The sequence below is a fragment of the Mus pahari genome, chromosome 6 (assembly GCF_900095145.1).
Source record: "Mus pahari chromosome 6, PAHARI_EIJ_v1.1, whole genome shotgun sequence".
Classification (NCBI taxonomy): domain Eukaryota; kingdom Metazoa; phylum Chordata; class Mammalia; order Rodentia; family Muridae; genus Mus; species Mus pahari.
In genome coordinates this window covers 105,114,957-105,137,095 of record NC_034595.1, presented here as the reverse complement: position 1 = coordinate 105,137,095, position 22,139 = coordinate 105,114,957, and the positions used below count along the sequence as shown (strand labels likewise).

Sequence of the window (22,139 nt, the reverse complement as noted above, 5' to 3'; positions counted from 1 at the left end):
AACTCAGAAATCTGCCTGCCTCTGCCTCCCGAGTGCTGGGATTAAAGGCGTGTGCCACCACGCCCGGCCCTAATGAGATCTCAATCTCATGTCTAAAGCTACCCCATGGTGGGTGAGGTACTTGGTTGGGTAGGCATGATGTCCATAAGTATCTTCATGTGCCTCCTATGCTGGGCCAGTCCAGGCATGCTCCCAAGTGGACCTTAAGAGAGCTGAAGGGAAGGTCTTCCAGGCCCATCAAAGGTGCAGACAGAGCAGGGTGGGCTGCCAACCAGTCAGGGACAGCCCCATACTAACTGCATCTCCAGCTACAGGAAGAAGGGTCACAAAGAGGCTTGGGACGGTGACCTTTAATTGTCAACTTGACTCAACCCAGAATTATCTGAAAGAGTCTTCATGAAGGACTGTCAGGGTTGACTGTGAAGGGCTGTCTTAATTGAATTAATCCCAGTAGGAAGACTCAGTCTGGTGTGGGAGGTGCCATTCCCTATACAGTGAGGCCCGAACAGCATGAATGAAGAAACTGAGCTGAACATGTTTGCAAACATTATTTCTCTCTACTTTTGACTGTGGATGTGCTTGAACCGGCTACCTCATAGCTGTTGCTACTAGGACTTCCCTCAACAATGGCCTGCAACCTGGAATTGTCTCACCACCACCACCACCACCACCACCACCACCACCACCACCACCACCACCACCAATCTGCTTTTTATCGGGGTATTTTATCAGTACAGCAGAAATGAAACCAGAACAGGACTGGAACCTGCATGGAACCAAGGACCCCAGCCTCTCTAAGCCAAAGAACCTCCTCTTACCCTTGAACCCCCTCCTAGACAGGACATGCACCTGCTGGCTGATTCTGACCCTTCACCTCCAGGGGAGGTCAGTCTGCAGGCTGCAGCCAAATATAGCTCAGCCCACTTCCCTACAGAGTCCAGACTCGGAGACATTCCTCCCAACCCCTCTCCTACTGTGCTGTGTGGAGGTCATTTCTGGACCAGAGTGTGCCAAGGTTCCCGCCCAGCCTCAGAGCACACAGGGTCTGGCTGAGCCTCCTGGAATCATTCTGAGTGAGTTTTCTGGTAAATCCATTACCAGTCCCTGCTCCTCGCCCAAGCCAAGGAAGAAAAATGAATCCAGCTGCCTTTCCTGCCTGCAGCCATTCCTGGCAGGGCCAGGTGGAAATAAGGGGGGCTCCTACCCTTGCAGATAGAGGGAGGGCCTCCTGGGAGAGCAGTCCTGACCCATGGCCTCCTCTAGGGGCTGTACATCCCAAGGAACACCGGACCCACAGGAGGCACCTGAGACCCCAAACCATAAATAATGACAGGAGCGCTACAACGGCCAGGCAAGAGCCACGCAGGGACCTCAGATCAAGTATATCCAGTGCCCGATCACAGTCTCAGTCTCTCTCCCTGTAGTTGTATGGGACCCAGAAAATCCTGACAGGTACATTACCAAGGACACATTCCCACCCTGGGAGAGGTCAGTCGTCTCCCTGGGCCCCAGGGAGAGCAGTGACCACAAGACAAATTCATGGACACCTGAGTCCTGCATTACACTCAGAGAAGGGGACAAACTGGCTCTCGTGACTAGCGAAGCCTCCTGGGGAGGGAGGTCTGATGTGACCTTTGGAGAAGATATTTTCAGGACTACAAAACTAGCTTGGCAGAGAGTGTGAGCAGGTAGCTGAAGGCAATGAGGAAGAAGGGCCCTGGATACCAGGCAGCCAAAGTGGGAGATCTAGACAGCGACTGGATCCAACTGACCGTGGCTTGGGACCAGCAACCTGTCACTGGGACCATGCCTTGCTGTCATCTTCACGGCCCAGCAGCCCCTACCCTGGCACGCCTTCCTCTACCTGCTGGATGCTAGGGCAAAGGTTGGCAGCCAGCTCCTGCCGGGCACCTGCAGGAAGCCCCAAATGCTACTGCCTCACGATACCCACAGGAATGTACGTGGCCATTGATTCTTGTTCTGGCAAGGCCACTGGTGTATATGCTGCCTAGACTCTAAGGAACAGCCTGCATCCATGTAAGACCCACAGGAGTGACCTCTAACTCAACAGGGTTTCCACTACTCAAATCCCTACCGGGTCCGAGGTGGCACACAGGTCTCCTCATAGCAGCTGATCACAGACACCCCACCCCCCACCCCCACTGACTCTGTCCAGAATTGTAAAGGGCTCTAGGGGCTAAAGTCTGAAGGCTCAGTGGAGTTAGGAACCCAACTACACAGCAGAGTCTATAGTTGGGGAAGTGAAATGGGGGGAGGGGCTGGGCTTAAGACTCACTTCCCAGGATGCCTTAGGGAAGAGACAGAGTCAGGGGAAAGTATCCCGTGAGGCCCTGGGTGGCAGGCGCAGCCTTCATTCAAACCAATGTACTGAGAGAAACAGTAGCTCGAAGGCATGGCTGCACAGGGACAAGGTAGGAGGCAGAGGCCTTGAGACAAGTAGAGGTTGGTCCAGTATGAAAATAGAGGCAGGAGACAACAATGGAGTAGAGATATTGCTGAGGCTAAGCTTAGGTTCCCCCTGCCCTCGCCCCACCCCTGCCCCTACTCCAGTACTGCCTCCTCCCTGCCCCCACTCCTATACCACACACACACACACACACACACACACACACACACACACACACACATACTTCTCTACGCTCCCACTCCCTCCCCCACCCAGTCCCTACTCCTGTATCGTCTCCNCCTGCCCTCGCCCCACCCCTGCCCCTACTCCAGTACTACCTCTACCCTGCCACAACCCCTCTCCGACACACACACACACACACACACACACACACACACACACACACACACCCGCGCGCACGCTCCCACTCCCTCCCCCACCCAGTCCCTACTCCTGTATCGTCTCCACCCTGCCCCTGACCCCACGCCCCACTGCAACACCCCCGCCCTGCCCCTCTCCGACCCCATCCCCACCCCAAGATCCTGTAACCAGGCCTATATGCCCTGCCATCTGCTAGCGAGGAGGAGGGCTGGCCGTCAGCTTCACTTCCAGGAGACGTAACAGGGACTGAGTTGTTCTAGGTCACACAAGCCATGACCACTCTTTAAGGCGGATTTAGTACCTCTGTTACCCACCAAATACTGAGATGAGGTGCCATGAGGACGGAGGAGAAGGGGCGCCTGCAACGTCCCTTTCTCCAGCCCAGAAGACTCCTCGTCCTGTGTAGAAGCTTCTAGAACCAGGAGAAGATCTTCCCCATGTCACCTGATAGTCATTTTCTCAACTCAAGGACTGACCGCCCTGCGGGGTACTGGCCAGGATTCCTACAACACTTTGAGGCCCTCCATTCTACTGTCTGCTTCGTTCCTTTTGCTGGGTTTGAAAGCACAGCTTCTTGTAATGGGGGAGGGGGAGCAGTTCTTAGAGACAGTCTCTATAGCCCCGAGCTGGCCTCAAGAGTAAAGGAAGGTGACCTTGTACTTCTGATACTCCTCCTGCATTCCTTCCTGAGTCTGAGACTGTAGGTATAAACAACCATGAAATCTGTGCCATCCCAAGGCTCTGTGTATGTTAGGCAAGTGCTCTTAGCCCCAACCCTGGGATGGGGGGACCATGAGTCATTGCTGTCCTAAGTCAGCACTCGGGGGCTCAAACTTTCATGACCCCTACATCTAGCTCTTTCCTACAGGTCTGCTTGCGCCCACAAGGACTTATGCCAAGAAGTGGGATGGTGTTTACAGAGGCTACCAGCTCAGCTCCCTGCGCTGGCGCCCTCCAAAGGCTCTGGGGAGGTAGGACAGGCCTCTCGCACTATTGCCGTCGGGCTGGCAACACACTGACCTTAAAGGCTATTATTTTCTTGCCTTGGCCCCAACCAGGGGTTTACCTGCCAGTTTGCTCACTAGAGGAATGGGCGCGAGCCAGCAATGGGAAATGAGAGCTTTCGACTCTCAGCACCTCCGATGGAGGAAGGCCCTGGCCACGGGCGGCTCTGGAAAACCTGCCTGGAAGGATCGCATTTGTAATTGGGATTCCTTGCCATATCCAGGGGACACCGGACTGGGAAAGCTCTAGTTCTGGCACTGGCATAAAGAAGGATGTGACTCTGTGGCCGGAAGGCCAGGTTCATGCCTGACTCCGGAGCCCACAGGTGTGTGGCCACATCCCCCGGTCTCGAGCTCTGTCTGTGCGGCAGGCCACCCTCGCACAGTTCCTCCTTTGATGGACGAGCGACAGTAGGAACTGACGAACCACAGCATTAGATGTTAAGCCAGGACAGAGGCCGGCAGAACCGGCATCTGGTGAGGCCTGTTCCTCATTGGCAGCACTCGGGTCTTCCTTAGCAGGTGGGCGGGGCTACAGGCTTTAACCTCTCTTCACGCTACCACCCTGCAGATTACGTGGAGCATCCGAGTTCACAGAGGACATCGGTAGACACAAATGCCAGCTCTGTGCGGGTACTGCTGACCAGAAAGACAGGGAAGGAACACGCCTCTCTCGTGTTCCCCCGGGCCCTGGGAGAATGGAGGGGCTCCAGTGGGAGCAGGGGCCATGCAAGCGACTGAAAACAGGGCCTTGAGGTCACCAGCCAGCTCTGGAGTCTCCATCTCTGCTTGGGACTCAGCAGCCACCACTGATCCTCTCTGTCCTCTAGGACAGCTCTTGAACAGTGTGTGAAGCTTAGGAGACCTTTCCCGCGCGGCACGTCTGCCTCCTTGAGGATGATCACACGGGACTGGCAGCGATCCAGCACTTTGAGTGCCAACAGCATAGTAGGGTACTTCAGTCACTGTTCTTCCCATCCACTGAGGCCAGGCTACCCCCAAGAGTTTAATCCACACGGAAGACTCTGCAGGAACACTGCTTCCTGAGGTCCAGATACTGCATAGCAAGAGAGTCAGAGAAGGCTCTACTTCAAAAAGGGTACAAATACACACAGCCACCCCAGGGGCCAGGCACAAGAATCAGGGTCTGAAGGAGCACCACTAGTCCTCCCCTATACCCCAGGGGCCAGGCACAAGAATCAGGGGTCTGAAGGAGCACCCCTTGTCCTCCCCTATACCCCAGGGGCCAGGCACAAGAATAAGGGTCTGAAGGAGCACCACTAGTCCTCCCCTATACCCCAGGGGCCAGGCACAAGAATCAGGGGTCTGAAGGAGCACTACTAGTCCTCCCCTATACCCCAGGGGCCAGGCACAAGAATCAGGGTCTGAAGGAGCACCACTAGTCCTCCCCTATACCCCAGGGGCCAGGCACAAGAATCAGGGTCTGAAGGAGCACCACTAGTCCTCCCCTATACCCCAGGGGCCAGGCACAAGAATCAGGGTCTGAAGGAGCACCACTAGTCCTCCCCTATACCCCAGGGGCCAGGCACAAGAATCAGGGTCTGAAGGAGCACCACTAGTCCTCCCCTATACCCCAGGGGCCAGGCACAAGAATCAGGGGTCTGAAGGAGCACCCCTTGTCCTCCCTATGGATCAATACAGCTGGCCTGGGTCGGCTGCTGTCAGCCTTCTTAATTGGAGCTTCAATTCACTTCCCACGTTCCTTCCTCTCCCCAGAGACAGAGAGGACCTGGCTGAACTCTCAGGCAACAATCGTGCATCAGTGGGTGTGACAGACATGGGACTGGAGCCACTGTGACAGCTGAGAGCGGGTGAGACAAGGTTCTTGGGAGCCCCGACTTGGGGGAGCCTCCTTGGGGACAATGACATAGTGTCCATGAAGAGCTGGAGTCTCACGAACATTCCAAGACTATCTCAGCTCTACTCTTAAACCTCTACAGCCAGGGAAGTCAGGAGCCTGGACTGTCAGGCTGAGCCTCCCCCACTCCCGGGCATCACTTGCAGAATCCCACACTGCATGGGAAGGCAGGCCTGGAGACCTGAATCAGAAAGGGCTGCCCAGCCTCCTCCCCCGACCCATGAGAAGCTCTGGCCACCATCCTGACAGCACTGAGTAAGACAGAATAAGTCACCCTGTGACAACATCACAAGAACCTTCGGGCTTCTCAGTTTAGAATAAGGACTGGACCCGTCTTACAGATAGGGATGTTTTAGAAATGAGCTCCAAGCCAGAGGGCAGCAAGCAAGGTAAGGTAAGCTATGGCCTTGGCGCTTGCCTGAACTTGCAAGGAGCCCCCATCAGAACCTAGGTAGGGAAGGCAGAGGAGAGTAATCACCCAGGACGCAGGCTAGCCCTCCACAGGCAGAGCTGGCAAGCAAGCAGAACCTCTCCACCTATGATCTGCCTCTAAAGCCGGTCTGGCAGTTGGCAAGCATGATGCTGGCCTCAGCCTCTGAGCATTTCCTGAATCCTCTAACGACTTAAGATCTGAGAGTCTGTTTGTCATGGTTTACTGACAGAGGCCCAGGTTCAGACACACATCTTCATGAGGGCTTAAGGAGATGTTCACCTCTCACTGGCACCGAAGGCAAATCCCAGAGTGGCTTTGCCAGTGCAGGGCGGAGATGACTGAGCATACAGAAAGGAGCTTTGTTGGGTCTGGGAAGAAGTTTCAGATGTGTTTGCCTCATCTGCATGAAGGCCAGGCAGAGTGACCTCCACATCTAGTCCCAGATCTGAGAAGGGGGAGATGAGGAGACTCCTGGGGCTCACTGGCTGCTGGCCTACTCGGTGAATTCCAGACCAATGAGAAACCGTGTGTCAAAAACAAAGTGGAGAAGCATCTACAAACCCCACTACAGGATACACACACACGCACACACACACACACACACACACACACACACACACACACACACACACAAAATAAATACTGAAAAGCCGGATAAGTCTGCCACACACAGGCTTAGGCCCACCTGTTCAGAAGGACTAGTTCAGGGCAGAGACCAGATCCCACCCAGCAACGCAGAGGCAGTGGCAGTGACTAGTGTCACTATGGCCACCCAGTCCAGCTGAGTGGATATGGCCCTGGCTCCAACAGAGCCTCCCAGAACATGACATATACCAGCCTGAACCAGTTCTCAGGGCTGGGGCCAAGACACCTCCAGCCAGGCTCCCTTGCCAGTCCTGTTTCACGGCGACAATTCATCGCTCTCGGTGGTTTCTGGGCTCACCCTGCCATCCCCTCTGCACACACCTCCCTGCACGAGCAAGCAAGGCAGTCCTCCCCTCCTGGGATATTCCCATTTCCTACCGCCCGTGCTCACACGCGCAGGCAGCCTGCATCCCGCGAGCTGTACTGCCTCACCACTGCCAGAGGAGGCTGAGTTGGCAGGGGACACAGTGCTCAGCAGGCTCCTGGCTCTCGGCAGCCCCTTGGCCATGAGGTGACTTAGACCTCCAATCATCTCAAACTCGCGGAGCTGGGGCATGAACCCTGGTGGGGGGTTGGGAGGTGGGGAAGAGGAAAGAAGGCAGATGCCGCTGGAACGAAAGTTTGAGGCCCGTCCGTGTCTGAGACACCATTCTGCCTCTGCCTTAGACTTGGTTCTCTGGTCATGCCCCTGCCTCTACCCACCTCTGCCAGATTGCAAAGACCTGGTCTATCCTTAGGGACCCCAAACGGAGACTCCAATGCCTCGTACAGTAACACAGAAGCAGGCCTAGTACCCCAGGCTGCAATTCCAGTTTCTTAGGAGGCTGAGGCAGGAAGATCCCAAGTTCAAGGCCTGCCTGGGCCACAGAGGGAGGTCAAGAGGAGCCTGGGAAATTCAGTCAGACCCTGTCTCAAAGGTGGCTGTGGGTAAGGCTTAGTGGTAGAGAACTTGGCTAGCACAAAAAAAAGGCCAAGTTCAGCATCCCCCGTGGGTGGATGGACAGCTTAGGCCTTAGGTCATTGTCCTTTCCTGCCTTCTATCTACCTCATGCCTGGAGGCGTCCGAGTGGAAGCCGCTCTGATTAGCTTGCTGGCACTGTGCTCAACTCCCGTATGTCCATGTCCCACTTGAATGGGCATCAACACAGCACACCAGGTCTAGCGCACACAAACTCCAACTTCTGGGAGGAAGTTGATGGGACACGCCCTCAAACGCACACCCAAGAGCATTCCTCTCCCAGATGGGCTGGAAAGACAGCAAGACTTCCTCTGGAGCTCCGTAGGTCTTTAGGGGTCACCCTTTTCCATGCCTTAACAATATCTTCTGAGATGATTTCATGGCTATCGCGAGCCTTCCCCACAGGCTCTGGGGGAGACACCCTAGGCACGGCACCTCACTGCCTGGCCCCAGAGGCAGCAGGTGTTCTGGGTATCTTCCATTGGGTAACTGCTGTCAGACAGGCACAGAAGTGGTTGCCGGATCTAGCCAGCAGACCAGAGGAATGCTGGGGATCTGCATTGCCCAGGAGAGGCCTTGGTGTGGTTTCCCGTATGCCACTGAAGAATGGGGATTTCCAGGCTCCCAAAGTTCAGATACAGTGAGGCTCTGGGAACAGTAGACAGCCACCCTGAACTAGCCCCACCCAGGAAGCCATGGGGCTGGGGAGCCTGATTCCACCTCGGATGAGGAAGAAGCCAGAGGGCAGGTGGCACTCGGGGCAGGAAATAACCAACACTTGGTTAGATGAACTGGTTCACAGGAAGCAGCCCAGGGCCAGGCTGTATCAAGTCTTTCAGCCTGCTCCTTAAACCAGCTTAACCATCACTCCCTCCTTTCAGAGGGAGATACCTCAGGCTTATGGTGATGAGGGAGGCTGTCTGGGCTCTGTGACATGGGTACCAGTCAATCTCCCTAGGACATCTATAGGACACAGTGAGAGACTAGCCCACAAAAGTCCTGAACACTCAGTATGCACAGCCTTCTCACAGATGCAAGAATAGGGGTGCAAGCTGCTCCCCAGAGCTGACTTACTAAGCCAGTTCAAATCATGAGCCATCTTTAATGCTCGGTCAACCCGAAACCCAAATGTCTGCTGGCAAGACGACCCGAAAGCAGAGGGGTGGGCTCTGAGGGCGTCCGCAGCGACCGGCTGCACAGGCACAGAAACACAGACGCAATAATCATTAAACACTTATCTGCCCTACCTCCCTTTAGGCTAGACACGTGGAGGGACAGGCCTCCTGCTGCCCCACAGCTGGGGCATGACCCTAGTGTTACAGCAACATTCCCCACCTCCAACCTCCTGCTGGTTACAGGGACAAGTTAGAAAGGAGAACATGGGAACCCACTCTTCTAGAATGTCTCACATAGAGCAGACACCCCCGCCTCAATGCCTCTCCAGACCCCAACTTGTAGGCAGATGGTTCACAGATGGGCAGCTGGAGGTGGTGTGACATTTAACTGAGGACATTCAAAGAGGCAGACAGTGACCATCTGATACAGAGGAGCAGGGACAACCTCTTGACCCAGAACCCTGGACACCGATGGCCCCAAACGCTCCAAGGGACGCAGCTGTTCAAACCAGCCCTGGGCTCAGATGTGAGGGCAGCCAGAGAATGCAAAAAAGGGGAGGGAGGAGAGACCGAGAGGCTGGGGACAGCAGGGCCTCCTCGTCCCCCTCTCTCAGCTCCCTGAGTCTCTCCAGGATCTACTTCTGTCTGGTCTTGATTTTGCTGTCCGCCTGCCAGCAATGCTGGGGCGGAGTCGCAGGGGCCGGTTCAGAGCTGGCAAGCTGCTCCTAGCCCCAGGCCTCTCACAGTCTTTGACAGGCAAGGTTCCTATCAGTGTCACGGGGATGCAGGCCCTTCCCCCAGAGGGTCTTAGCTCCTTATTCCTAGCTTGAGCTTGCCTCTGCTCCCACCACCCACTCTCTGCCTCTCCCCCTCCCCAGGGCAGAGTACCAGACAGGTCCTACCTTGACAGGTTTTGCCATCACCCTGCAGCTGGTAGCCGGGTGGGCAGCGGCAGTAAAAGCCACCCACGGTGTTGCAGCACGGGCCCTCACAGCCCCCGTTGGCATTGGCACATTCATCCACATCTGCAGGGAGAAACGCAGATAAGCACTTGGCCACGGAAACACGGTGTCCCCGAAGGATGGGGAGGGGCATCAGCCAACAGGATAGGCCAGAGGGAAATGAACAGACCCAGAGACACACTCCATCCCCCATTCCTCCACCCAAGCACCCAGAGAAGCCGCTCTCCTAGCATCCAGTGCAGCAGGTCTCCAGGACAGTCTCTGAGCAGCTCATCGAAGGGAATCCGACCTTTGAGAGCAGCTACAGTCAGCGGTGCTGGCCCCGGAGCATCCTGTAGGCTCCGGGAAGATCACCTGTGCAGTGTTAGGTTTTGCATAGAAACCAGCCTCCCTTTGCTCCGAAGCTAGGGGATCACACAGGACCCTGACAATGGACTCAATACCCTGGCCACACCATTGGCAGCTCTTAGGATGAAGTGGAGCTGCGTCAGGTTAGGGAAGGCAGTGAGTATACAGCAGAGCTACCGACCCTGACTGCCATGGCCTGAGCCCACAGCTCCTTTTGCTCTGATCGGCTCTTACAGGTACAGAGCACAGATGATGGCTAGCTGAGATGAAGGACTCCTACCTGGACTCAATGCTTAACCTCCACCCAATCTGGCCAGCCTGGGACTGCAGGGGCCTTACGAATGTGTAGACTCATCATGTGTTGAGTCAGTATTTTTGCCTCTGTCCACCCACCTGGTCATACCGCCTCATCTGAGTCTGGGGAGGCTGACCTTCCAGTGTCCCCAAACACAGCCAACCTCAAGGCAGGCTCAGGGCAAGGGGAATCCCAACATGTCACAGGTACACATAGATAAGCCTTTATTCCACCTGACATGTGTTGTTGCTAGGAAAGAAGCCAAATGCTCACGCTACACACAGGAAGTTGGCAGAACCAGGTGTGTGCGGGCACTCTCAGGTCTGAGATGGCCTAAAGCTTGCCCAGTGGTACCAGTATCTCTCACATCTTGTCAGAAGGGTTCCTAGAAGAACCTTTCACAGCTAAGCTAAGGGCCTCAGAGATACCAGCAGTTGCATGAGGACTGTGGTGGCCAAAGGACACTGGCCAGCTGCCTCCTGATTCTTGGAACTCAGCCACCAGTCTATAGCCCTGCGAAACCAGCGGTGGGAATTTCCTAGGAATTCCTGGGGAGTTACAGAGTCTCAGCAGAGGTCATGGCTGGGGTGCCTAGGGTCCCCTGTCTGCTGGCCTGAGGAGACAGCACAAAAGCCAGGCTGGCAGGCCAGGGTGCGAGACACAGCACAGCTTAGGTCCTGTCATTCAGACCACTGTGTGGGAAACTGGAAGGGAAGGGGGGGATGACTTGAGAATCAGGGTCACAGTCAAAGAAGGTTCTCTCATAGTATTGTATGGATCCAGGTTAGGGAACCTCACAAAACCATATGTCAGCCAAGTGGGCAACAATAAGAATGCCCACTACAAGCCGGGCATGGTGGCGCACGCCTTTAATCCCAGCACTCGGGAGGCAGAGGCAGGTGGATTTCTGAGTTCAAGGCCAGCCTGGTCTACAAAGTGAGTTCCAGGGCTATACAGAGAAACCCTGTCTCGAGAAAACAAAAACAAAAAGCAAAACAACAACCAAAAATGAATGCCCACTACAGCTTGGAACCTCAAGGGCTCCCCGTGTCTATGGGAGAAGCCCCTGACCTTGGTCACAGCGCCCGGTACCCAGGATAGACACTTGCTGCCCTGTCACCATAGCAGCTGCTAGTCCCTCCCCCATCCTGAGCACCCTGAAGAGTAGCTAGCTCCCCTCAATGCTGGGCTAGCCTGAGCCCTGCGGAGTTATCATCTACACAGGAGGATTGTCCATATCTGGATATGTAAACCTCAGAAGGTGTGATCCCCACCCATCTCAGAGTTTCTGTCTCCAGCCCAGGCCCACAGAGGCTGTGGGAAAATAACAAATGCTATACAAATTCCACACAGAAGAGCTTCAGGACTGCCTGGCAAAGCGGTCGCCTTTAATCCCAGAACTCATGAAGCATGTGAGTTCCAGAACAGCCAGGGCCACACAGAGAACAAAACACCCAAACACCAGCAAGAGCTCCTGGGCAGAGCACTCACCCCTACTCTCCCTCCCAGGCTTTGCCACAACCTGGAACCATTGGAGCAGGGCAGAGCGGGCAGGTCCCTGGCCGAGCACCCTTCTCTGCACACAGCCAGGGCGAGCTGGCCATTTCAGAGGTGGGGATGGCCGAGGAAGGCCTCTATACTCCATTGGAAGTTTACAGTAAACTGCTCAGTGGAGACAGCCCACCACTCATGTGCACACTGCCTCATCCCGGCATGTATTAAAGCTCTGTCTGTGTGCACAGCACCTGTGAGCACTGTTTTTCACCGGGAGTGTCGGCCTGCAAAGGCAGGATTCCCAAACTCTGGGAAGGAGCCTTCCTGAAACTTTCTCAAGTCAGTACAGTCGGGAGGCTGTGACATTCACACACACACACACACACACACACACACACACACACACACACACACGTGTTTGCCTGGAGTAAGAACCCTCACAGCTGAACCCACTGGAGCTAGACCCAGAGTCTAGCACAGGGGCCCACCAAGTAGTTGCCCTTGCAGTCTGAGCTGGCATCACCCAGATGTTGACCTTGGGGGCTAAAGATCGTCATTTCAAGACCATATATGCACCTGCTCTGTGTCTTTTAAAAAAAAAAATCCCCTGGGACTTGGCACTCAAGGCTCACTAGGAAGCCCCCACAGTTCACGAGGGTGTTCCCCTACCACTGATGGCTCATTAAGACATCTCCACGGTTCACCAGGACACCCCATGGCTTACTAGGATGTCCCTGCAATGGTTCACCAGGACACCCCCAGGGGACACCTTCACACTCACTCCTCTTTGCAATGCCTGGCTGTCCCCATGTCAATGTCTGTCCTTGGAGCAGCTACCTAAAAATTCCTAGGCTGTGAGAGAAGCCAGCCCAAGGGCTATATGATATGCCACTCTGTTGGCATGAGACAATCACACCGCAGAAAAGAGATGGCAAGGCTGGAGCTGGGGACAAAAACAAGAGGTAGTGGTGTCACAGAACAAGGAATACACCAGATACCACTGTAGCCTGAGCCTAAAGGGGCGATTGATTGATTGATTGATTGATTGATTTTATTTAGAACAGATCTTTATTTTAAACTCTGATCTACCAAATTAGGGTTTCCTACCAACTCAGGGAGCAGAGACCGTCACAGGCTTCACAATCTTTCGTTTAGGTGCTGCCTTCATGGGGGTCTTGGCAGCAGCCATTGCCGTCTCCTCTGATGCCTGCTCAGCCTCTTTTACTTCCTCGGCAGCCCTCATAGGCTCCTCTCTGAGCTTCCTAACTTCTGGTTTCTGAGTCCTCTCGGACACTATGTCAACAAGAAACACACTAGTGATAGCTCACTGGGATTCGACTGCATGGTGGGTCCTTTTCTCTTGAATTTCTTCTGACTGTCCTTTCTTATGTCTTCTTCTGTAGAGGATGGTCAGGTTTATCTGCCGAGGATTCCTTTGGGAAAGGAACACGGACTCACATTTTGCATTAAGAAACTAGAAAGCCTTCCCGTCAGTCTTGGCGTAGCATCATCCAGTGTCCCAGGTAGATCTTGTACCCACTGAAACGGCACAGTTCAACCCTCATGGTGATCGATGGTCATTTTCATAATGTGAAGGCCATCTTAGTTTAAACAGAAGAGGAAATGATCTAGGGGTGTCCCCACGGCTTCAGGGTTTCTCATACAAAGAGAAAAGTGGGGCCTGGGCTCCTCTGCAGCTCAGATCTCACTACGGAGATTCCATGAATGAATACCAAGCCACAAAGATACCTTGGCATCTGGGTGCTCAACCTGAAGAGGCTGGCACACCTTCACCTGCCCATCCATCAACATATGATGCTCTCAGACTGACTGCCAGGAGGGAGATCTGAAGGTCCATCTGGATGGACCTCAGGTGAGACACAGATGTACCTGTGTGGGACTGTCTCACACAGCAGCTCCAGCAAGCAGAGCCAATGTTGTGGCAGGTGCCCAGCAGACTCAGTCCTGCCAAGCCTGGGCACAGGACCCTAGGATGGTGAGATGGTGAAGCTTCTACAGGGCCCCGTTGCAGAGACGAAAACGTGTTTCTAGGAAGCACAGAGCACAGACAAACAGCCAAGGCCAGTACAGACCCCAGGGGACAGACTGCATGCTTGGCGCACTAGGCCATCATTAATCATCTAGGATGGAGGTTGGGAGTGATAGGGGCCAGCAGGAGGTGTGATCTGGGGGAGTTCCCCTCCTCCTGGAGAATAAGTTCTACCAAAGACACTAAAAACAGTATCAGCTTAGAATCCTTCCCCATGGATGCATGCCCCCGTGCCCAGCCCTCCTTGCCTCTGTCAAGGCTAATTTTCAGCCTATCATGGTAGCCCCAAAGAGCCTTCAGCAAACAGCATGTGTTGGACAGGAGCCTGCAACTTCTTCTTCCTCACACATTCTCCCCAACCCCACAGGATAGAGCTGCTCCTCTTAAGGCACAGACAGTGGGTAGAGACCAAGCCCAAGCCCTCTCCACAGCTCAGGCTTGGTCCAAGGACTGGTGTCCAGCCAGCCCTGAGGACTAGCAGCAAGGGCCACCTAGAGGACATGCTGGGCTAAGGACACAGTCCCTTCCAAAGGTACACATGCCCCCTGCTAGACTCCCAGGGCCTTGAGACCAGGGATACCCACCCTACAAACACACACACACACACACACACACACACACACACATACACACACACACTTTATACGATCTTCCTGCCTAGGCTTAGCCTGCCCTTGGCTACTCTCACCCAGGCCACTGTAGATGACCTGATGACCTCACAACTGGGGTCTTGGCCTGTCAATATACCCATTCTAGAGATCTTCAGGAGGAACAGAAAGGGGGAGGGCTCAGCCAAAGGATGCCCCCTCCAACACACACACACACACACACACACACACACACACACACACACACACACACCAGGAGGCCTTGCTGTACAGAACCTGGGCTGAGACACCCAAAGGGGCTGCCCACACCCACTGGATAGGGGAGACAGCCAGGGCCTCAAGTTGAGAGCCTGTGGGGACAACTATAATACCTGACCCCACCTGCCCACCTGAAGCCTCAGGCTGCCTGTCAGGAGCCAGAATTTATGAGGCCCTGCCTGTTCATGAGGCCAATAATCCCCTCTTCCTATAGCCAGGTGTCACCCAGACAGGCCAGGGCCGCTCCCTGAGTCTTAGCCAAGAGCTGATGCAAGCCAGCTGGACTAGAGTCAGCTACCCAGATCTCGGGAGGAAAGGCGAGGGGCTGCAGGTACAAGGGGCTGCGGAAAGAACCCCAAACCTGGGAGGCCTGGAAAAGCTCCTCCCCTAGGAGGGGTGGGCAGCCTCTCCTGGACACTCCGCTGTGCCAGACTGAGAAACAATCCCAGGGACATCGCCTCTGCCAACAACACTCCAGGAGGCTCCGATCTGAGCGGGATGCATTAGCTGGGCCTCTTTCCTACCTCCCCAGGAATGTTCCACCTCTGAGCCTGCATGGGGCACCCGCCCCCCTTCCCTCAGGGCAGCGGGACAATTGGGAACCTCTGTGTAAGCTTGCTCTGCAGGGCTGACATGCCCGCTCAACACTCTAGGCTGAACAAGCTCAGGGGTGTTGCTTGGGTGGAGGAGCTGAACATCCATGTGCTCTCCCCCCCCCCCGCCCCAACTCCCATCCCCAGGAAGACACCACGCTTCCCTTCCTGTGTACCCTGCCAAACGCTACAGCAGGTGTCTGGCCTCAGGACGGAGAAACGGATCTTTTTAGGAAGACAGTGGGGGATCTGTGCCAGCCTCGGGGATGCAGGAAATGACAGTGACAGGGTAGTTAGCAACTGCAACTCAGCCGGTGACAGGAGAGGGCTGCTCTGAGGGGGGTGGGGGGGTGGCCATCTGTGGCAGGTAAGACATCAGAAGATGAGGACGGGTCTGGGGAGTTAGTCCAGCCAGATTGGCAAATGTCAGCAGGCAGAGGCTGAGGCAGTCTGGAACAGAGGTTAGTAACGATGCACATGGGTCAGACGGGGGGCTTCACGGCACCCTGTAATTAGAGGGGCAGTTCTGCTGCTAACCTTCACAGAGCACCAGGTAACTCAGGTAACTCCAGTTCCAGGGAACACAACACCCTCTTCTACAGACACCAGGCACACACATACACGTGGGTAAAACACTCATATAAATAAAACTTAAATTTCTCTTCAAAATACCCCTAACTGGGTAGCATCAAACAGCGATCTTGTTCCCTCTCCGCTCTAACAGTCAAGGAGCCGAGACCTCACCACTCAGCCAAATCAGGGCCTGGGCAAGCGCCATGCTTCCTCCAGAGTCTCAGGCAGGTTCTGCTCAGCTCCTGTTCCCACCACATCATCCCAGCTTCTGTCTCCCAGGCCACACCACTTCACCATGCCTACTCTCCATCCCTCCATTGAGGACCCATGAAATGGCGCACAGGCCCCTTGGGAATCCTAGCCAGTTTCTCCCTCTCAAGACTGAAATTGGTTACATATTCCAAACCTCTGTCCTAATGCCAGGGTTCCAGCATCAGCTAGGAACACCAGGCACCAGTTCACTGGCACGGGGGGGGGGGCTGCAGGTCCATACCCCTTGGCTTGTTCATGCTTTCTCAGAGCACAGATAGGATACGCAGACTCCTGAACTCTGCTGGGCCTTTCCTATCTACTTCTTTAAACACAGGATGGACCAAGGGCCACTTCTCGGGACTATAGCCAAGACACAGCAATGAGACATTCATTCACCTAAGGACACTCAAAAGAGATCACCTGTAACGGCCTTTGCTACTTTGTGGGTTCTTCTTTCTTCCACCGTCCCCACCCCTTTTCCTACCCTTTCAACCCACACCACTAGATAAGAGAGAAGAAAAGGATAGAGAAGAGTGGGAAGAGATCCCTGAATAAGGTCAAGGGTGGGAAAGGAGACACACTAATGTTACACTGCTTCCTAATGACAGGGGGTGTCAAGTTCTTTGGGACAAGTTTGATCTTCACTTCAGGATATCTAATTTCTTCTTGATTCTTCTTTGTGCACAACTACTTAAACCACAACCAACATACCAACAACCCACACCCTCTTGGGGCTCTAGCCTTTATATACCTTCTGAAGAATTCCCAGAATACCAAACCTCACACAATCGCAGAAACCGTCTGCAGCTGGCAAAATCACTTCCCTGATAGAGCATGAGACAAATCATAGTCAGCTGCTGTGGACGGTCAGAAGCAGCCCCATATCCCACGCCTGAGATTAAAACAAAAACATGCTATTTCTGCTTTTTAAAATTCCAGAATTGTCACTACAATTGCCTACCCACTTGGCCAGCCACTGAGCTACCACTCAGCTTGTCCCCTGAGCTGCATCCAGGACCTGTAGAAAGCAACCAGTGTGGTTCCCCGGAGCCAAGGCCAACTACTCCTACCCACGTGAAAGTCAGTGCTGGCCGGGTCCTGGATACCCAAACACCTACATACACCAGGCCCAGGTGCTCTTCTGAACCTTGGGCACTTCACACCAAGCATGGTGCTTCATCAGGTACTGAGGGGCTGGGTACGGGTCCCCTGGGCAAGAGTTCTGCGTTGGCTTGAGCTCGGGGGACTATGGTGATCCTCATATCTCTGTGGTCCTTCATTACCTCATCTTAAGGTATAGGAGCACAGAATCAGAAGACATAGATGGACCACGAGAGTAAATCTATACAGACCAAACCAGGAGCCACCGAAGCCCCAGAGTCCTACCAAACCCAGGCCCAAGACAGCCAGAAACAAGACTCAGATCATCATACCTAGCTGCAAGAGGACCTGGGAACTGTGGTAGGAAAAGTTGGGGCCCTCACAGGGCTGACTAGAACGGTCTCAGCATCCTGGCTCTCAGGCCAGACATCTCCTTTGACGTGTGCCTCAGTTCCCCCTGGGGTTGCACTCAAGGCTATGCTGAGTGACTCCCAGGGAAGTGTCTTCTAGGTGGAGTGACAGGGGATGAGACAAACCTCCCTATATCTCTGTCAAGGAGACAGTAGTCAAGTGTGGGTACACACTGCTCACAGGATACCTGACTAAAGTGTTCTCAGAGTCTGGCCCATTCACTCCAGGTCTACCATTGGCACACTAGCCCTCTAGGACTGACCTATAACTCTAGAACCAGACAGACCAAAGTGTTAACCAGCCAAGGCTGTTCTCCAAGTCTGGCCAGGCACAGCCTGTCCCAGGTGACCAAGACACAGAGAGATTTTGGCTGTATGTACAGGCTGGCAGCCTGTCTCTGCCTTTCCAAATTCTGGCCGAGAGGAGGTTACAGTGGCCCATCCCATATAACCAGAGCCTCATGTGAGGCCCATAATCTGGACCCAAAGAGTCCTCCTAGGTTTCTTGGAGGCAGGAAGTGCCACTCCGGTTTCATGAAGCACATACAGTAACTGCTATGTCCAAGACCTCACAGGCTGGAACTCGGAGTTCTGCTACCCCCTCCCAGAGCTGAAGCACACACACACACACACACACACACACACACACACACACACACACACAGGTGGGGGAAGGGCTGCAAAGGAAGGCGGCCTACACCCTACCCCACCCCCACCTATGCAGCCCCGCCCTAGCCTCCTGCCTGATGTTCCAACAGTGAAGCCCAGGAAGGACAGCCCTTAGGTCATGGAACAGCCTGTGGGTCCAGCAACGAACACTCAGCAAGGGCCCGAGGGGCCAGCCTTCATCCTTCACTAGACACTTGGGTGGGGGTACTGTACACAAACGAGGGTTCTGAAGAGCAGGAGGCACCAGTTGAGCTGCAGCTAGGCTGATAGGTAAGTGCAGGGCTCCAAAAATGTTAATGTCCTGGGCTCAGCATCCGTACAGCGCATTACATACAATCGCTCTCCTTGTGTTACTGCCCTGCTGGCCCCTGAGACGCTTGCCTCCCATCCCCGAGGCCTATAAAACATGAAGCCGCATCGTCTCGGCCGGGCTGGGCTGCTAGAGCAAGTGAAGTTAAACAGGCTACCCTCCAAGTCACCCGGGGGTGTCCACTGCGACTCTGAGGGGGACAGGAGGCGGGAGATGAGGTTAGAGGCAGGTGTGGTACCCCAAGTCTGAGGGTAGACAAAGGGGCTGCAAACCAATGTATGTGAGGCCCTGGGAAGCGACACAAGGCCAGGGTGTGACTTCTCCAAAGTCTCCAAGCTGGCGTTCACATTCAGTGAGGGAATCTGTGCCATAGAACCTCGAGGTAAAAACCTCCAAAACACACACACACACACACAACACACACACACACACACACACACACACACACACACGCACACACACACGTGCCAGTCTGAATGGGAAGAGAAAAGCTAGTGCTGTCGGTAGACGTGGATTGCCTTGGAAGAACAAGACAGCACTGGAGAAGCCTCTGCTCTGGGCTGGAGCTTGCCCTTGGCTCTCAGACCAGGGGAGGGAACGGTGCCCAGCAGAGCCGCTGTTGTAGCAAGCCTGGTTTCCACCATCTGCATACCTTCCAGGGTCGTTATCAATGTTCAGGACTCCTGCCAGCCCGGGACAGCTAGAACATTCCAGACCGATTCCCACCAGACCCCGCCCCACCTTAGCACAAACTAGTGGGAGGAGAGGCCTTCCCTGTCGTTCGCCCTATTCGTAGCAAGTGCTGAGATGCCTGGTGTCAGGAGAGCAAGGTGGGTTAAGCAAAGAATCATGGGATGGCGAGAAGGCGCTCGGGCAGTGCAGCCAAAGGGAAGAGGCTAGAGGAGCGTATCGGGGAAGGTTTTCTGGAAGCAGCGTCCTTGGAGTAGAAGCGGTTCAGAAGAAACCAGTTCAGGCAGCTGTCCCAGGTGCAGGGCAGCAGCTCCAGGGTGATCCAATGCCTGTGCCTGTGTGCGAGAGTGAACGTCTGTGTATGGATGCACACATGTGAATGCTTCCCGCTCTCTCAGAAACAGCCAAGTGCCCTGTTGGAAGACATTGCAAAGATCCCTTCTTTGTGGGAGGAGTGCTTCTACTGTCTGACTGGGTTTCTTCCCTAAGTGCTGGTTTTTGATAGGTGGGGCAGGGGTGGGGCAGGGGTGGGGCAGGGGTGGGGCACTGTCTACATTTGCTGAGATGCTTCAGACCTGAGGTATTGTAGAACAACAGTTGTGTGTGTGTCTGTGTCTGTGTCTATGTGTGTCACAAGCATGCCTGCGACCTCACTGGATAGCAACCCAGCTCTCTAACATCACAATACCACCTGGTGGCAGTGCCAGCCTGCTCAGCTTCCGGCCTTGAGACACTCCTTTCTGAATACCTTGGAGGACCCTCTTCACATCACTCCTGCACGTGGGGGTGATAACTCATCTCATCGCAAAATGGTGATGCTGGAGACCCAGCAGAAGAAAAGCACTGGGCCCTAACAGCATGTGTGCACAAGTCAGGGAGGCTCAGTCTGTCCTAAAATAAGCTTCAGAGTCCAGAGAAGCCGCTTAAGAACCCTACTCGCCCTGGGTGGCTCTGCAGCAGATGATCAGCCTCATGCCACCACCATTGTCTGCTCAGATACAGTGACACTACTGGGACCTCAGCATGTGGCCCTTCTTTATAAACACGCAGGCCATCTGTGATGTCCACAGCTGCAAACCAAACAGCTTGTGGGATCATGGAGACAGGCAGAGACCAAATCGGTCTAGTCCATCCTCAGAGAACACAAGCAACAGGCAATGCCCTAAGCAGCACGCAGAAAAGCACAAAAAGGACCTTTACATGTGTGGGGGTGGGGCACTCTCAGAGGACCTGAGTTCAATTCCCAGCTCCTACAGTAAGGAGCTCACAGCCATTTGTAACTCCAGTCCCAGGGAAAGACAATGACTGTGGGGTGTGCATCAGTGTGTGTGTTTGTGTGCACACATGCATGCACATATACATGAGTGAATGTCACAGCACATGTGTGGAAGTCATAGGACAAGTCTTAGAGACCTGTTCTCTCCTGTTATGTGGGTCTAGGGATGAAACTCAGGTTTTTGCCCTGGCGACAAGTGTGAACCCTCTCATCCATCCGATGCCCTGGCGACAAGTGTGAACCCTCTCATCCATCCGATGCCCTGGCGACAAGTGTGAACCCTCTCATCCATCCGATGGTCCTACTTTCTTTTTTACTTTTTTCTTTTGCTAGAATAGTTTGGGGGTTGCAGAAAAATTTAGGAAGTGCCTGGTCCCTTTATGTCTCCTTACTCAGCTCCCTGTGATTCCTTTCCCATTTTTGAGAATTACTGTTGTTACTGTATGCTTGTGGGTAGTGGGGTGCATGTACGCCTGTGTAACACTTGTGTGCCTTGTGCCCGCAGAGGCAGAAGAGGATGCTGGATGCTCTGGGGCTGGGGTTACCATGTGGGTACAGAGGGTTAAAGCTGGCTCCTCTGGAAGAGCAGCTCTGCTGTTAGCTGCTGAGCCGGCTCTCCCGCTCTCTCTATCCCTTATTAATGTCACATTGGGAGGGGGCATTTGTGCGGAAGGGCAGCATACCACTGTGACCCCAAGCTCAGGACTCACACTGGGTGCCCCACATTCAACTGGGTGTTGAAAAGGAGTGACATGGGTCCTCCACGAGGTGATGTTGCATATTGTCTGTGCCCGCCACATCTCCTGTCTCCAACCCCTCTCTCCCTGGTCCCCAATACTGTCACCTTCTCACATTACAATTCTGTTTGTTTACTTCATGTGCAAGTCTGTGTGTGAACACACTCATGCCACAATGCTCGTGGAAGTCAGAGGACAGCTTGCAGGCCTCTGGTCTCTCCTTCCACCGTGTGACTCCCTCACCTGCCCAAGCTCTGGCTGCTTTAACTCCCCCCCTTCCAGAATGTCACAAGTTGTTAGCACAAGTATGTAGCCAGCTCAGTTCACTTCAGTGAGCCATGCACAGTGGATGAGCCAGGGGTTTAATGATACTTTCCAACAGGAAGCTGGCGGTGGAAAGAAGGCTGGGAGCCAGTATGCGATACCCTTCCATACACATGCACACACATAATACCACATACACTCTCACACACACACACACACACACACACACACACACACACACACAACTGTTGTTCCCACAATACCTCAGAACTAAAGCACACATACCACATACATGCATACACACACATACTACACATATACACACCACATATACACACCACACCACACACCAACACCATACACACATACATACCACAACACATATCCACTACCACATACACACACTACACATATACATACCACATAC

General features: G+C 54.2%; 1 protein-coding gene and 1 pseudogene across 1 annotated transcript in view; both read right to left on the bottom strand.

The window, feature by feature from the left end:
- Window positions 1–22,139, bottom strand: part of Megf6 (multiple EGF like domains 6) — a 100,390-nt gene that overhangs the window by 40,195 nt on the left and 38,056 nt on the right. Inside the window, exon 4 of the mRNA XM_021200216.1 lies at window positions 9,725–9,847. Within this exon, the coding sequence (XP_021055875.1) occupies window positions 9,725–9,847 (123 nt within the window). The remainder of the gene's footprint in view (window positions 1–9,724; window positions 9,848–22,139) is intronic.
- LOC110323190 lies at window positions 12,832–13,489 on the bottom strand (annotated as a pseudogene).